The sequence below is a fragment of the Pseudochaenichthys georgianus genome, chromosome 15 (genome assembly GCF_902827115.2).
Source record: "Pseudochaenichthys georgianus chromosome 15, fPseGeo1.2, whole genome shotgun sequence".
In the NCBI taxonomy this organism is placed as follows: Eukaryota; Metazoa; Chordata; class Actinopteri; order Perciformes; family Channichthyidae; genus Pseudochaenichthys; species Pseudochaenichthys georgianus.
In genome coordinates this window covers 33,289,303-33,306,601 of record NC_047517.1, presented here as the reverse complement: position 1 = coordinate 33,306,601, position 17,299 = coordinate 33,289,303, and the positions used below count along the sequence as shown (strand labels likewise).

Below are 17,299 nucleotides of genomic sequence, written 5' to 3'. Positions count from 1 at the left end.
TCATTATGGACACACACACTCACTCACACACACACTGGTCCAGGTGGTCAGTGTTGTCTGAATGGGGGGGGGGGGGGGGGGCTTATGTTCCACTGCGTGGGAACTGATTGGCTTTCCATTAGCACTCAATGACCAGTTGTCAATGTCTGTTAAACACATGCGTACACACACCCTGTAAGAATCAGATTTATCAGCATATTAAATGTGTATATGTGTTTCATGTATTGATCTCTTACTGTTTATTTTATATTAGGTCACTTTTATAATAACTGCAGCTATTACTTTTAAGTGTTTATACCAAGAAATGTGTTGTAAACAAGTTGTTTCACACACTGTCTCTCAGAAAACACTGTGTTGATCAGCCTTACTCGTCCATTTTAACGCTTCACTCACTTCCACAACCGGGTCAGTCTGTTGTAATGAACACTCTTCTGAAGCGCAAGGGGAGGAGGGATTTCTATCTAATTGTTATACATAATCACAACAGTACAATAAGCTCGTATGTGTTTGTTGCCGTGACTGTTTTCTCAATGATGAAATATGTAAGGGGGTTGGACTGAGTGCCACTGCGTCTACAGAAACTCGATAGATTTGATGAACATAGTGCGCAGTATTGGTCACGTGTTGTCTGAATGTATCAAGCCATCATGACTCAGCTGATATATGGCCTACAGCTTATTTGCTCACTTGCACAAAATGGTAGCGTTTGCACTTCAGCCTAATTTACAGCTCTTTTTAAAACAGTGTTTAACAGTGTCTACTGTAGTCTGTAATTACCCTGCATTCCCTCAGGGCTGCTGAATGAGGCCATTAAACTCTGCCATGTTTTCATGTTCCAGCGGTTCAAGGCTCCAACAATGATTTGCATACAAATTTGCATGGGAGACACACAGGCAACCATAAACGTCTTTATAAATCCGGAAACATTTACAGTAAATGCACTTGTATGAAACCAACCAGGCAGAAAACCCCGTCTGTCTTATCTCGTCCTCTCAGTAATCAGCAGAAGTGGGAGACGATGGGAGTGATACTGTGTCCTAAAGGCATGCACGATGCATCTCTGGCACTTGATCCTGCAGGCATGCCAATTCCACTTAGCTCATCATAGGCTCCTTGCCAAAATCAAATGTGTCCCAAATGAACTCTTTCCTTAATTAAATATGATCCTCTCCTTTTTGTGAAAAGTGGTTTTATTGCAGGTGTACGAATGTAAGATTGCTCCCTGGTTTGTCAACTAAAAAGACTAGAACAAGAGAGTATAATAATAATGGCTGAGAAACAAACAGACGTGCGATCGATCACCACTAAATGCACTTTAATACAGGGGTATCTTCTCTTGCGCTTTATGTATCGATGCTGCTATATTGTATTACCATGTCCTAAATACTTGGGTATTCTACTCTTACTCTTACACTTTTCTTGCTTTTTATGTATTTGTGCTGTAATTTTCATTTTCTTAATGTTTTATGTGAGGATGGAAGGTAGCTCAAAGCTAAATCTGGCATATTTACACTTGGCACATTTCATGTTTGAAGTGTTCATTAATGTGCAATGTCCCTGCCAAATAAACGAATAAATAAATAAATATAGTCATGTCATGGCTCTTGCTGAGATTTCTATTTTCCTCAACTTACAAACGGTTAAACGCCGATGCGTATGGATATTTTATTGGGGGAAATAACCTTGATGGAGTTGATTAATGAAGTGTGGGCTCCATCCTGCTGTTATATGACTCGTTAAAGCCTTTCACTTATCTAGTTTCCTCAAGATGTCCCAACCACATTCACAGTCCAGCGCTAAGAACAGCAGTCATACAAATATCCATCTTTTTTTTTACTATCCCTTTAAAAATGTTCACGACTATTGGCAATGTCTTCAGTATCATCATCCCACTAAACATATCTGATAACCCTTAAAGTAAAACACACTCAAATGTGCAGCAATAGAAACCAATAGAAAGTGGACATTAACCAAGGCAGATATTTACAACCGTTCACACACATTTTCCCACACTCTGAGGAATTGACCGGTATTGATCACATGTAAATGCTATTGATTGTCTCGCCCTTTTGTCTGTCTGTATCGATGCAGTTGTGTGTGTGTGTGCTATGTGTATTAGTGTGTGTGTGACTCATGTTTCTCCCATGCCCTGCAGCTGTTGGAGTTTTGTAGCTCGGATGTTCACGTTCCTCCAGGCGCCCAAGTCCAGATCTTTACCTAACACTTTTCCTTTTGAAGTTATCCTAGGATCAGGAGAAAACAATAACTGGAGATGGTCCCTTAACAACTCTACTTTCTTGCCCTCTGCGCAGGACACCTCTGAATTTACGCCAACTCTACTCTTTGGCATGAATCCAGATAAGCCAAAGAGAGTTTGGACACTCCGGGTGGAGGAAAGTGAACACCGGAGCTCCAGTGTTCATGCTCCTCAGGGTCCCCTTACTATTCTACTCTCTCAAAAGCCCATCCTTTCTCCATGACTTATGTGCAGTTATTCCCAACCTGTAGGTGGAATATATATGTCCAATAACAACATGACATCTAGGGGTATTCATATTCACCAAGCCTTTAAACAATACTAGCCACTTACATGCTATTATATTATTCATTTAAAATAAATGTTGTAGATCACACCTGATAATCGTCTGTCTTTATTATGTTTTCATAAACATTTATCAATTTATCATTTTATTTCTAATCAACAGACAACAAATCTGCCACAACCTGACATTTATACAGAGACAAATTACTCGTTTTATATTTGATTCACAGTGAGGGACGCCTGCACATTGAGGCATGTGGGTCAGCCAGTAGGGGCTTGGACTGGGAGCCGTAGGGTCGCCGGTTCAAGTCCCCGTACAGACAGTGTGGACTGCTACGTCCCAGTTCACCCCCTGCCGTGGTGCCCATGAGCAAGGCACCGGACATCCCCCCGCTCCCCATTGCTCCCCGGGCGCTGTATAATAGCTGCCCACTGCTCCTAGTACTATGAATATGATCAATGCAGAACTGTGTATGATGTGCTCTGCATGTGTGACCATTAAAGAGGGTTTCATCCTCCGATTCTGAGCACTAGGGGGAGACAGAGACAGAAACAAAGTATGTGGGAGTGGATTAAACTGTGAGCAGGGCTGGATTTATGACGTTTCTGTGACGGGGTTGTTTCTTCTGTTAAAATCTGCCATACTCCGGCTCTGGAGGCAGTGCAAGAGAAGAAGGCAGGGAGAAAGCAAGGAGATGCAGACAACGATCACTCGGACCAGGAGGATTATTCAAGCATTGCTCTTCAGCCAAAACTCTGGGATCTATGTCGACTTTGAGAAGTGTAGCTCACTTTCGACCTGTGGATCCTATTTGAACTTGGAATAATAATAGTTGTTGGACATATTTACGCAGAGCTAATTTCATCGTGTTTCTTTTTTCGGAGCGAGAGATGATGTCCCAACACTGACATGCCCCATCCGTCCAGGTGAGTTTGGAAAGAGGCATCGTGTGTTCTTTTAAACAAACGATTTACAAAAAATGCAGTTTCCCTCAAACCGGCAGCTGCAGTAATACCCACTTGGGAGGGTTTAATAAAGGAAATTAATGATAGCTTTTATTTTACACAGTTTTGCTTTCTTTTGACATAAAAACATGTATTTTACGCGTTTGTCATGCGTAATAAGTAACTTTAAACAGAAGTTAATAGTCTCTTCTTCGGTTTCTTTTCATCGCAATACCCCTAATATATGTTAAAAGGACGCTTTCCTGTTGTATATCTAGAGGGATTTAGAGTAGGAGTCCGGAGTTATTATGCAAACTATACGAAATCGTACGGTGTTCCTTTTAATTAAAGTGTTTTTTTTCTTCACTATTGCTTTGCTATCTTCGAGGTCACAGAGTCCAGCCGCTCTTTAATGCACCACTCTAGTATTGGTGATGTATCTATGTTAAAGGCACGGTGTACTGCCCGGTGGGAGGCGCACAAGCACTTCTAGGCTGTGTCGGTGCCCTTGTCCTGTAAACACAGTGACGGTGCAGACGTGCTGCTGAACGGATCTCGTTAGACATTTAACACCTCAGCACCGGATCAAATTAATGTTTGTTAGTTGTTGTTGTTGTTGTTGTTGTTGTTGTTGTTGTTGTTGTTGTACCGGTGGAGCGTGTTTCCCTCTCGGCGAGGTTTGTTTGCCGGTATGGGTGCCATTCTCTACGTGCTGCCTGCCACGCTTGATATCTCCCATCTGAACTTGGGTCGGATCTGCACCGAAACCCACAGCGAAAGTTTACATTCTCATATGGCTGCAGGACAGACTTGGCGCCCACTTAAAGCCCGCGTGTGGAGGCTGTTTCTCCGTACGTAATAATGCGTAAAGGGCAAAATGACGACTTTTTTCATTTAAGGTGCGTAAAAGTCTGTGTCGGTATATAACGACTTGTGCGTAAAAATAAAACTGTCTTTTATAATTTTCGGTTATTTGGCACAGAAGTAGATCATTGCTGCTGGGAATCCCTGCGTTTAGGACGCTGCTGTTCAGTCTGGACAACAGCAAGCGCTGCGTCAAAAATATTTTTGATGAGGCGTTTTAATCAGAATGGCAAGATTTGGCGATTACACCTGAAAATAACAACGGCGTAAAATGTTGTACCCAATGCAAAGCAGTATGTGTTAACACCAAAAGAAAGATCTAAGGAATCCTGAATAAAACCGGAACTGTGCGATCAGACAAAACGCTGCTTAAAATAACATTCCCAGACTGACTGGTCTGGCTGTTATATGTGACGCAGTTCAATTTACTCCAGACACTTCCTTTATGACCCGAGCACACACATAGACATACAGTCAAATAAGTATTTGCTGCATCAGCATCTTCTTTAAACAATGGAGACGCACCGGGCGGACACTTTAGCCATCAGGAACACACTCACTGCACGTGAACCTGTCAAATACTAACTGCACAACTCTGAATGTTTCTGTGGTTATCCGCTGCAGGGGCACATGTGCTAGAATATAAAATAAGTCAACATGTTGAACATATTTTGTGTTGGCACGTCCTCATTGGCGCAGCACTCATCACGATCCCTGTAAAATAACCCGGTTTATAGTTCGGAAACAGTCCGTAGTTTGCAGCTTCACATCCAGTTGTTGTGTCAGACACGAGGCTGTTTAGGCAGAGTGATGAAAGCCCACACTGACGGTGCTGCTCTGACCATCCAACAGACCACCAAATCTCCCCGATGGCTCCACAGCAGTAACTGCACCACAGGGAGCAGATCCACTACCAGTGGGAGCCGCTGGAGCCTCAGCGCAAACCTCCTGTTCCCCCGGAGGAGTAGAGCCGGCCTCACCCTCCGTGTGCAGAACCAGAGCCGGCTCCCCAGCTGCAGACAGCCTCGACGTGTTTCGGAAGAGATCGATATTCAACTTTAATCGCCGCACATCCAGTGGATATTTCTCCTTCGAGGGAGACTCGCTGCCGGGCTCCCCGCTCTCCCCTAAGGCAGTGACGGCTGACCGAGCCACGCAGACTCCGAGCCCCACCGGACAGGTGCTGAAACACGCCCTGCAGCGCGTGGCTGAGGCGCACGGGGGTGGACCCGGGACGCGCGTGCAGCACGGTGAGGATACAAAGGCACTTTGCATATATTACATACCGACGATCATCTGCCAAACACTGAATCCAAGCAGGATTTAGAGTTATCTGGAAAGGGATTTAATGTCACAAAAGCATGTATTTTAAAGTCCGTTATATGAACACTTCCCATCATCATTACTGTGCACACGTTTTCACTTTTGAGCACGTTTCTTTGTCGTTTTGCTGCTATCCTTCCAGTCAGTGACTTTCCTCACAAAGCAACAATGACTTGTAATCATAATGCTAAATCACTACTAATTTTGTAATCTACTTTATCAGATTTAAGAAGCATGCATTCCTTCAAATTGAAGTGTTTAAAGTAAGTGTAGGTGTCCCGCCCTTTTGAAAAAACTGAACCTGTAATGTGTGAAAATGATTGACCTGAATCAGCCAGTTAGCTTTTCACTGTTTTCTCTGTGAAATAGCTGCTGTGTGGGTGTGCTGCAAAATATGAAACCAGAGCCCGGCGCAAACTCCCTGAAGCTTCCTTTATCAAACAGTTAAGGGTTAGGGCGGGTGGTGTTAAATGTTAACAATGAAAGTAAGAAGATGAACCAAAACTTGAGGTTGTTGCACTCCCCTTTTCCTCCTACTATAACTTACTCATGCATCTTTCCAAAATATTGTTTTACTCGCACATGTGTAAATCACTCAGATGGAATTCGCTCTCAGAGGGAAATACTAAGATATTCAGGCTGAAACATGCAGATCAAACACACACTACTATGACTCCTCAGTGCTGCCAAATGTCCTGTGTTTTTGTTCCATCCTAATAATCCTCTTCCTGTTGATAATTTCTGCTGCCTTTTTACGAGTGTTTAAAATCCTTCCAAAGCCCTGCGGATACAATCGAAATCTAATAGCAATGTAATGTATTTTCACAAACGTGATCGCCACTATATCAACATTTGAAAGGAATAAAGACATTAACTAGTGGACATTCACTTAAGTCACCATTTAAATCTTGAACTAACCCCTTAGTCAAGTGATTATTTTCATCTCAAACTAACACATAATGACACTTTGTATACTGTGTAAGGACAATTGTACTTTTTGTTTGTTTTGCACGGGTGAGTTTTGTGAATGAGTTTGTTAGACCTGTTGACGTTGGACTGCTGCCTTGGATTCACCGTTTTCATTGAATCCTGCTGAGTCAGATTTACAGGAAGGAAAAGGGTCTTGACGCCCAATGTTGTGTGTGTGTGTGTGTGTGTGTGTGTGCGTGTGTGTGTGTGTGTGTGTGTGTGTGTGTGTGTGTGTGTGTGTGTGTGTGTGTGTGGTGTGTGTGTGTGTGTGTGTGTGTGTGTGTGTGTGTGTGTGTGTGTGTGTGTGTGTGTGTGTGTGTGTGTGTGTGTGTGTGTGTGTGTGTGTGTGTGTGTGTGTGTGTGTGTGTGTGGGAGGGAGGGAGGTGAACAAACATAGGAAAGGTTCTGGTCTTAAAAGTGTGAAAAGGTCTGTGGTTTTCCTCACCTTGACTAGCTTCAAGAGTTTGCAAGAAAGATAAATTGCTTACATCAACGCATATCAGAAAATACAGAAGGACCTGATCCCTGCACACACACAAAGACACACTTCTAAGAAATTGCTTTTTACGGGGGTTCATTCGAAACATGAATCTCTAAATATTGTGTTTGATAATTGTACGCGTGTGACAGTTCCGAGAACATCGAGCAAATATTGTAATTTATGTTGGTTGGATACACGACAATCTTTTGTGAACAAATACTGTCCGTGTTTACAAAGGTGCAGTAAGACCAGATAAGTAAAACCCCTGGATGTGTGTGTGTGTGTGTGTGTGTGTGTGTGTGTGTGTGTGTGTGTGTGTGTGTGTGTGTGTGTGTGTGTGTGTGTGTGTGTGTGTGTGTGTGTGTGTGTGTGTGTGTGTGTGTGTGTGTGTGTGTGTGTGTGTGTGTGTGTGTGTGTGTGTGTGTGTGTGGGAGGGAGGGAGGTGAACAAACATAGGAAAGGTTCTGGTCTTAAAAGTGTGAAAAGGTCTGTGGTTTTCCTCACCTTGACTAGCTTCAAGAGTTTGCAAGAAAGATAAATTGCTTACATCAACGCATATCAGAAAATACAGAAGGACCTGATCCCTGCACACACACAAAGACACACTTCTAAGAAATTGCTTTTTACGGGGGTTCATTCGAAACATGAATCTCTAAATATTGTGTTTGATAATTGTACGCGTGTGACAGTTCCGAGAACATCGAGCAAATATTGTAATTTATGTTGGTTGGATACACGACAATCTTTTGTGAACAAATACTGTCCGTGTTTACAAAGGTGCAGTAAGACCAGATAAGTAAAACCCCTGGATGTGTGTGTGTGTGTGTGTGTGTGTGTGTGTGTGTGTGTGTGTGTGTGTGTGTGTGTGTGTGTGTGTGTGTGTGTGTGTGTGTGTGTGTGTGTGTGTGTGTGTGTGTGTGTGTGTGTGTGTGTGTGTGTGTGTGTGTGTGTGTGTGTGTGTGTGTGTGTGTGTGTGTGTGTGTGTGGGAGGGAGGGAGGTGAACAAACATAGGAAAGGTTCTGGTCTTAAAAGTGTGAAAAGGTCTGTGGTTTTCCTCACCTTGACTAGCTTCAAGAGTTTGCAAGAAAGATAAATTGCTTACATCAACGCATATCAGAAAATACAGAAGGACCTGATCCCTGCACACACACAAAGACACACTTCTAAGAAATTGCTTTTTACGGGGGTTCATTCGAAACATGAATCTCTAAATATTGTGTTTGATAATTGTACGCGTGTGACAGTTCCGAGAACATCGAGCAAATATTGTAATTTATGTTGGTTGGATACACGACAATCTTTTGTGAACAAATACTGTCCGTGTTTACAAAGGTGCAGTAAGACCAGATAAGTAAAACCCCTGGATGTGTGTGTGTGTGTGTGTGTGTGTGTGTGTGTGTGTGTGTGTGTGTGTGTGTGTGTGTGTGTGTGTGTGTGTGTGTGTGTGTGTGTGTGTGTGTGTGTGTGTGTGTGTGTGTGTGTGTGTGTGTGTGTGTGTGTGTGTGTGTGTGTGTGTGTGTGTGTGTGAAAATCAGAAATGTGGTAACTGAGACACTGGCTGTGAAGGACAGTTCAGTCTAATTTGAGAATATAATGTTTTACAGGAAGAGAAGAGATTTTAAATAAACCCAGAGTATGTTTTAAGAAATCACACGTCAAGGGATTATGCTTGAAATTGCAATAGCTATTGTCTGTTTGATAGATTGTATGGAAATAAACAACAAAGTAGATATTGTACTGCCCCACGAAATGTTTATCAGAAATATCTATTGTTAGCGTTTTGATAATAACATGTCATGTTAAAGTTCTCATAAAGAACGTACATTTGTCTGTGCGCACATCAAAGCAACATTTACTTAATGTAGTCCAATATTTTATTACACACAACTATTAAATAGTAATTTCTCTCAAGATTATAAAGTGTTTGCCGCATTTGAAGATGATGTATTTAAGGGTTAAGTAAAAGTTATTTAAGCGTATAGCCGTATACATATTTAGCATTCATAGCACCTCCAAAACATAGTTGGACTCAAAAAGGTATACAACTGGTTGCAGTAAAACCACACTTGTTATGTTTTGTCCTTGCCAAAACCAATAGCCGACATTACCCAAAATGCAAAACAACCTTCTGCCGGTTTGGTTGAAGATTTGTATGTGTTATGCTAGTTGCTAATGTAGCCTCGAGCCGCTAGCCTCAAGCAGCGTGCTACATAAGTGTGTAAGATCACTTGTTTCTAACTCCACACCTCTGAGTTTTTTTCCTTTCTCAAACTAACTCAATTGTCACAGTTCGGCTTCATAAATCTTTTTCACATACGCAGTAGTACTCTCCAAGACACACTTTCATGCGTTAAATCGGTGCACTTCCCTTTTTAAGGAGTCTAACTCGAGGCAATGAAAGTATTAGTTGAAGCTTTTGCATTTCCAGGAGTTGTGTGTTGAGGCTCTGTGGTTTTCAGCTCGTACTGATGGAGCCACCAACGTGTTTATTAGACATTAATCACTTCTCACTGCCCTGACCCTGTTTTTATGCCTGCTGTTTTTTCGGACCAGTAAACAGAAGAAGACACGCATGCTTAGAGCTATAATGCTGTCGGCTAAAGTTGCCCATCCTGTTTCTTCAAAACAAACAAAGCTGTGACATGAGGCTGAGATTTGGCACAACAAAATAAACAGCTGTGTGAATCCCCTAATTTTGACTTAAAATGCAGAAACTCACAAACTGCATGTTAGAATTGCAGTATGTGAATGTCTCTCCCCCCCCCTCCCCGACTCCTCTATTAAAACCCAAGCTTCAACCACATCTGCATTTGTAGGATAAATGGTGTTTTTCAAGTTCAAAAGTTATCTCCGGATGCTAAAATACAACTTCCTTATTGTAACCTCTCTTTATAATAGCAGTGATTAGCTTCACTGATTGCCTTGTGTCTCCTTTATTCTCTCGCTGCAGCCAGCCAGATAAGATACCAGTCAAAACAGAACAGTGTGTGTGTGTGTGTGTGTGTGTGTGTGTGTGTGTGTGTGTGTGTGTGTGTGTGTGTGTGTGTGTGTGTGTGTGTGTGTGTGTGTGTGTGTGTGTGTGTGTGTGTGTGTGTGTGTGTGTGTGTGTGTGTGTGTGTGTGTGTGTGTGTGTGTGTGTGTTATTCATTAAGTATGCAATCAAAATAGTCCTGTGTGTGTAGCAGTCAAAATAGGCTTGCAGGCCTTTTGTCAGATGCAGACTGAAACCCTTCGCCTCTCAATCAATCTGCTACGTCCATCAGATAGCACAGATAGGAGATAAACACACACACACACACACACACACACACACACACACACACACACACACACACACACACACACACACACACACACACACACACACACACACACACAAAGAAGTATTGTCCTTTGAAAGTTTGAGTTATCAGGAAAGCTGGCCTGTTTGTGTGGATGAGAGATAAAAGCCTAAAGCGGATCAGTGTATCATCTTGTTGTTCCTTACAGCCATCCCATCACAATACTTCTTCCTTGTGCAGCAGGTTCTCCAGACAACGCCAGTGGAACCGTCCCTTTTGAGGCTTTTAAGATTTATATAAACACTGTTTGATTATAACACAACCTAGAGGCTAGTTGTACAAAGATAGATTTAGCTTGAGGCTTGAGACATAACTTAGAACAAAGCTGGCTAATAAGGGCATGTCTCCATGTCTTAAGGAGAATAAGATAAGACTGTTTTCTAAATTATTTGCTTTTTATTGCTTGCCCCACAATTGTAAGCCATTTGAATAACTTTATGAGAGCGAAAAAGATGCTTATCTGTGTTTTAATTCTTTCATTTCTACAGTTATCAACAACATCACTTGACATAGTTTACCTTTTGGTTTTTTTTCTAATATTTTACAGAAAACACTTCCTGTATTTCCACATCTGTGCCTATAGTTTCCATCACATCTCACTGGGGGGTGCAGTCAGTGCTCTGGTGAACTGGTGATTACATTGCTGTTTAGTTCTCATAAATATTGGAGGATGTGAGAAATAATAAGCATGGGTTTCATAACAGCCTTAGTGAGTCATAAGTGTAGCTCGATAAGAGGTCAGGGCTTTCAGACTGTTCATACTGATTTAGTATTGACTGAAAATATCAGATTAGCCACAGAAACACACATGTGTACATGAACGTGTAATGTTCCAGTCAGCTGCACATCTTTGTCATTATGCGTGAGGGGCACACTCTTTAAATAATGGGATGCTAATGATCCGTACATACATACAGTAGTGTGTGTGTGTGTGTGTGTGTGTGTGTGTGTGTAATGCAGCTTTCTGTCCAACAATGACGCAGCTTCCACTACAGTGGGAACATCAATACCATTACCAGGATGAGTGGAGTGCAGTAGAAAATTGGATAAGAAAAAAAAAAACCGCTTCTAAAGGTCACCAAATATACTTGTGTCTTTATGTCTATCTTTTTATGCAGACTGCATGTTCAAACTATTAATCAAAAGTCGATAACCCTAACTTGCATAAGCCTAAAAAAAAGCAGCATCGCTAATACAAATGAAACATATAATACATTCATGTGTGACCTTAATTCTAAGGTGGGCATGTTTCCCCCTCTCTGTTTCAGGACGATCTCTCAGCCCCTCTAGCACCCAGCAACGAAACGCAGCAAGGGACATGCAGAGGGAGGAAGTCGGACGAGAGCTCCGACGCATTGGAGACGAATACAACAGAGATCTACTGCTCAGGGTTAGTGTGTGTGTGTGTGTGTGTGTGTGTGTGTGTGTGTGTGTGTGTGTGTGTGTGTGTGTGTGTGTGTGTGTGTGTGTGTGTGTGTGTGTGTGTGTGTGTGTGTGTGTGTGTGTGTGTGTGTGTACACTTTCCGTTTAGTGATTTAAGTCAAGTCAACTTTATTGTCAATCTTTCAGTTTGTGTGCAGACAGAGAGATCGAAATACCGTTTCCCACAATCCCATAGATTAAAATATATATATCCTATATATACACAATCAACAGACACCAGCGGCGCCGGATTCATTTCAGAAGTGGGGGGGGGCCAAAAAGTGCGTGTGTGTGACATACTTGCCAACCCTCCCGATTTTCGCGGGATCGAGACTCCCGTTTTCCTCCCGGGGTCATATTTATCCCGCATTTCTCCCGATTTCTGACTAAATCTGATTTGAACATAACGCACCAAATGTTACTGTCTCCACTCGGACTTCAATACAGCTACACCATTGTTTGGTATCCATGGTAACGGCTGACACACACAGAACAACGTAACACATAACGTAAAAAACGTAACAAATAAACACATCTAAGCTTTGTTATTGGTTGTAATGTACATGGATACATTTGAATGTTGTGACAATGTATTTGATTGGATTACAAATTACATATTCTTCCTGTTATGTCTGCCTGCTGTATTTTACCTAATGCAAAGTGACTTGCTGCTCCATCGAAATCAGTCGCATTGACCCGAAGACACATTTTGAGTTGTATACACTGCTGGAAAGAGGAGATTCCTAGCTTTCTAATGATATCAGGATTGTTTTTGTACTCCAAATATTAAGCAAAATATGTCACATTATATAATGACTGTCACCGAGTCATCATTTTGAGAAAAAGGCCTTCAAAGTTTCCTCTTCTCTGGATCGATCTGATTGATTATTAGCGGAGCAAATGATCAAAGTAGCTACGGAGGGAAGATCATTTTGTTTGGATTACTGGTCTGGGGGGAGCTCGCGAGTGTGTGTGTGTGTGTGTGTGTGTGTGTGTGTGTGTGTGTGTGTGTGTGTGTGTGTGTGTGTGTGTGTGTGTGTGTGTGTGTGTGTGTGTGTGTGTGTATTTTTGCGTTTGTGTGTATTGTGTTTGTTTCCCGGGGAAAACCCTCACGAGAAACACCGGCTGTTGTTATGCCTGCTGTGACCAGAGGTTGCGCTAGACTTTTTCGCTGCCCGTCATTTTGACGGACAGGATCGTAAAACTTCCGTCAAAATCCAGAATTACCCGTCGGCCTTTACACAACTCTGACGGGGGGGGAAAGCATGCTCGTGAACTGTCAACGGGGGGAGGGACAGTTCACATGCGCCGTGTTATGCATGGCTGCTGCACCTCGCGGGAGCGTGCACAGCGTAAAGCCAAAACTCACAGACATTTCAATGATTGTGCGGCACAGTTAGGTTTGGAAACGGTATGATTTCCTTTTTGGAGGGCATGCATAACACGGCATAACACCGGAGCCTCGCTGCGGGGACACTTTGGCGCTGTTCCGAGTTTGTTCTAATCCGTCAAAATGACGGACTGCTTTCAGATTTGTCCGTCATTGTTAAAAAAAATCCGTCATAGACGGAAAATATTCGGTTAACGCGACCTCTGGCTGTGACGTTAAATTACTCCGTTCTCTGCTTGTAATTATGCCGCTAAAAGCTTCAAAGCTGTATTTATCATCTGAATTTGCCGAAACAAGTTTAATATTCTGAAAGCCAAGACTTTGTTTAATTGAAATCAGATGAAAACAAACTGTAACGGACCCTGCCGTGTTATCTATGATTACTATGCCTTACATTCATAATTTCAGCAGAGGGAGGGGGAGCGGCGCTGTGGAAGAGCAGAGTGGCGAGGGAGAGGCGAGCTGTGTTCTTCCCTTTACAAGCTTAAAAAATGCCTGTAGCTAATGAGATTGAATATAACAAAATATACACAGCTAGATCAGATCGCGTTTTAGATGCGACTTTAGATTAGATGAGAATTATTGAAACGGGATTTGTACAGTGTTCCGCGGCATCCGCTGCTGCGAAAATGTGGGGCAGGGCTGTAAAGAGGGGGGGCCCCTGGCCCCCCTGCTTCCGGCGTCCTTGACAGACACATTTATACATGTGCACACATTAAAGGTGGGGTAGGTACTTTTTGGAGAAACCAGCTCGAGTGCGCTAGAATTTGACAATATACAGCCGGAAAAAATCTACCACTTCCTCACAGCCCCTCCTCCAACACACACAAACGCGCACATGACCAATGAGGGCACGAGATAAGTTTGTGCACAGATGGAAGGCTGACAGGCAGGTAGGCCATCCAGTTATTTTAGCCGGGCCGGCTCAGATGATTGGTCGTGCTTTTAACGGCCCGTCCACACAGCGGCGTGTGTTGACGCTTCACCATTCACTTTGAATGGGGTGATGTCACTTTTCGCCGAACTGCATTGTGGGAAGCGACGCGGAGCGTTACTGGCGTGGCTCGCTGCAAAGGTTGAGCAATGTTCAACTTTTGAAGCCTCGGCAGAAGCGTCAGCCAATCGAATCATATGCCAGTACAAGCTCTAGCCAATCAAACCGCTGCTTGTGTGTCAGGGGCGGGAGATTCATGTGAGTGGTTGTTGGTCGAGTTTCAGACACGCCCGCCGGCAAGCTTAAACCACGCCGCTGTGTGAACGGGCCGTTACAGTACTACGGCTTCCACAGATGAAAAAAAATGTATGCTTTTTTTGTCAAAGCACTTCAGATATTCATTGCTATCGGGATGTTAAGAGCATTCCATGGAATATAACAAGTGTATCTCGAGCCGGTTTCTCAAACTTACCTACCCCACCTTTAAGATAAAAAAACACAACAATAAATATATACAAAATAACAGTCACTTCAATATCTTTGGGAATGTACATTAGTGCAAGATTGTCCATAGCAGCGTAAAAAGGTGTCTGGTGCTGGATTTCTGTCCCCATCTAACAACAGTCAATAATATTGTTGGCCCCAATTGATAACCGTTTGTTTATCAAATCACAGGCTGTTTATCCATGGTTTTCTGTTTGAATGTGGTTAGCGAGATTCTCAGAAGGGCTCAAAAAAAAAATGCTGGCGGTTAAAAATACTCCGACAATGTCGCCATGGGAGATCTGAGGGAGCCTATTCCCACTGCGCCCTGGGTGAGAAGAACAAAATGATTTTGATCAGAGAATAACCGAGAAGTCCGCCTGAAGCTGCAGACGATCTATCTACCACAGAAAACACAAATGACAAAAAACGGACTTGTTGAGCGGGGAAAAGCAGTTCCATTCGCCGCCTTCAAACACTTTCCTGCAGTGCTGAAGAAACAAAAACAAAAGTTAGTGGTACCACTTGGGTTTTTTAAATATGGTGAAACCCAGAGGGACTCACTGACTGCTCACATTATAAAAGTGGAGCCTCAGTTATTTCTCTGCTGGCTGACAGAGGAACTGATGTAGTGGAAGTGTTTGTGAATGCAGGTTCTTACTTAGCATTTATCAATCTTGTGAATATTGGACGCACTTGTAAAAGGGATAATGTTATTGTTGTGTTGAATGAATTACACTGGAAATACAAATCACTTTGCGAGTCTATACTTGCAGCAAAATATGGATGTAAATGTTTGCTGGATTTCTTTTAACGTGTGACCAAATGTAAACATCTTGTGTGGTTGTTAACACGTAGGAACCTTCAATTGTCTGCTTATGTTCAATGTTTTTTTTACATTATTAATAATCATAAGATGACACTGTTATAAGACCTAAACTTAACACACACACACACACACACACACACACACACACACAACACACACACACAGCATACCAACACACAGCATACCAATACCACAGAAGAAAAACAGACTACAAACAAAACCAATCCTTTTATCTTCATCTTTCTCTGGATTATACTACTTTCACCGGGGAGGCATTTTAATTGTTTCTACTATCCACCTGGCTCTTTATTGAAACTTACCATTTTGCAGATTTAGGAAATGACATGACTATGCAGTATTTTAAAAGAGGGATGAGTAAGCTTGATTGATCAGCTGCGGTTTTGCTATAAAAATGAAAGTAGCAGTAGTCTGACTATTGCGTCACTGAAGAGTTAATTACATTATTGCAGAGACTATAAATCCTCTGAAAGGCAGGCAGACGGGTTGTGTTGTAAAGTTGCGTGGCTGCAATAAGAGTTAATTTCCTCTTGGCTTCTGTTTCCCTGGCAACATTTCTGCATGTTGCATCATCACAGTTTTATGTACTCCACTATCAAAGGGATAAATGGAGCTTTAGGAAGCCAGAGAGGAAGAGTGAAAAAACATGGGTAACTTGAATCCCATCAGATAAATGGATTAAAAATATAACTGAAGGACAGGCATGACGGGACTGTTACATCCTAATGTCGAGCTTAAAGAGGCTCTATTCTGCTTTTTTGGGTTTCCTCTTTCCTGTAGTGTGTTATTTAGTGTGCATGTGAATGGTCTGCAAAGGCTAAAATCCCAGGGAGTTTCTCTCCCACACTCCATCTGAAACGCCTCCATTGAACTCCTTTGTTTACTTTCGGAACATAATGACATCACTATGTAACACTCCCGCTTCTATTGGCTAGCACTCGAACACATTGCACGTGAGGCTAAGTGGCGGGATATCTCTAAGCGGTTGACCAATCAGAGCAGACTGGGCTCTGGTTTGAGACAGAGGGTGAAAAGAGGGGCTGCAGCACAGGCAGTATGAGAGAAATAAAGACCTTTTTGAACATTATAGCATTTCACAGTAGAGGCAAAAAATACAGATATGAACCTGAAAATGAGGAGAATCGGTCATCTTTAAATTGCTCGCTCAGTATTAAATCAAGTTTTATTTTTGGTCGAGCCAAAGTGCTGTACATGTAACAAAAACACATTACTACAATCACAATAAAAGACAATAAATTACTTAATTTTTATTAGCTTTTCTTTTTTAATGCTTAATGTCTTTCATTTTTTTTTTTTTTTTTTTTTTTTGTAAAGCACTTTGAATTGCCTTGCGTTGAAAAGTGCTGTATAAATAAACTTGGCTTGCCTTGCCTTGCCTTACAGCAGAGCAGATATATAAAAAACACAGGGAAAAGTCAGGGTGTCGTGCTCCGCTCTGACTAGAAGGCCAGGGAGAACAAGTGTGTCTTAAGAGCAGATTTAAAAACCCCAAGGGTCTGGGCCGACCTCACATGGAGGGGCAGAGTGTCAAAAGATTAGCTGTGATAAAGCTAGCGAGGCAGACTAATTACTCAAATGTGTTCTCCCCTGTGTTTAACCTTCTGGGTGTTAATGAGCATCCAACAGGGAAACGGTTGATCTTTTCTGCCATCATGCTTCTGCGCCACCCCCCAACCCACACACATCCTTAACCAAAAGGCCATGATACCCCTTAAGCGATGTTATTTGAGAGCACT

General features: G+C 42.4%; 1 protein-coding gene across 2 annotated transcripts in view; it reads left to right on the top strand.

The window, feature by feature from the left end:
• Positions 1-2,730: 2,730 nt before the first annotated feature.
• bcl2l11 (BCL2 like 11) overlaps positions 2,731-17,299 on the top strand; it is a 31,630-nt gene continuing 17,061 nt past the window's right edge. For both annotated transcript variants that reach the window (XM_034101249.1, XM_071205658.1), the window contains exons 1-3: positions 2,731-3,469; positions 5,204-5,601; positions 11,735-11,856. In XM_034101249.1, the coding sequence (XP_033957140.1) occupies positions 3,453-3,469; positions 5,204-5,601; positions 11,735-11,856 (537 nt within the window). In that variant the 5' untranslated portion in view covers positions 2,731-3,452. The remainder of the gene's footprint in view (positions 3,470-5,203; positions 5,602-11,734; positions 11,857-17,299) is intronic.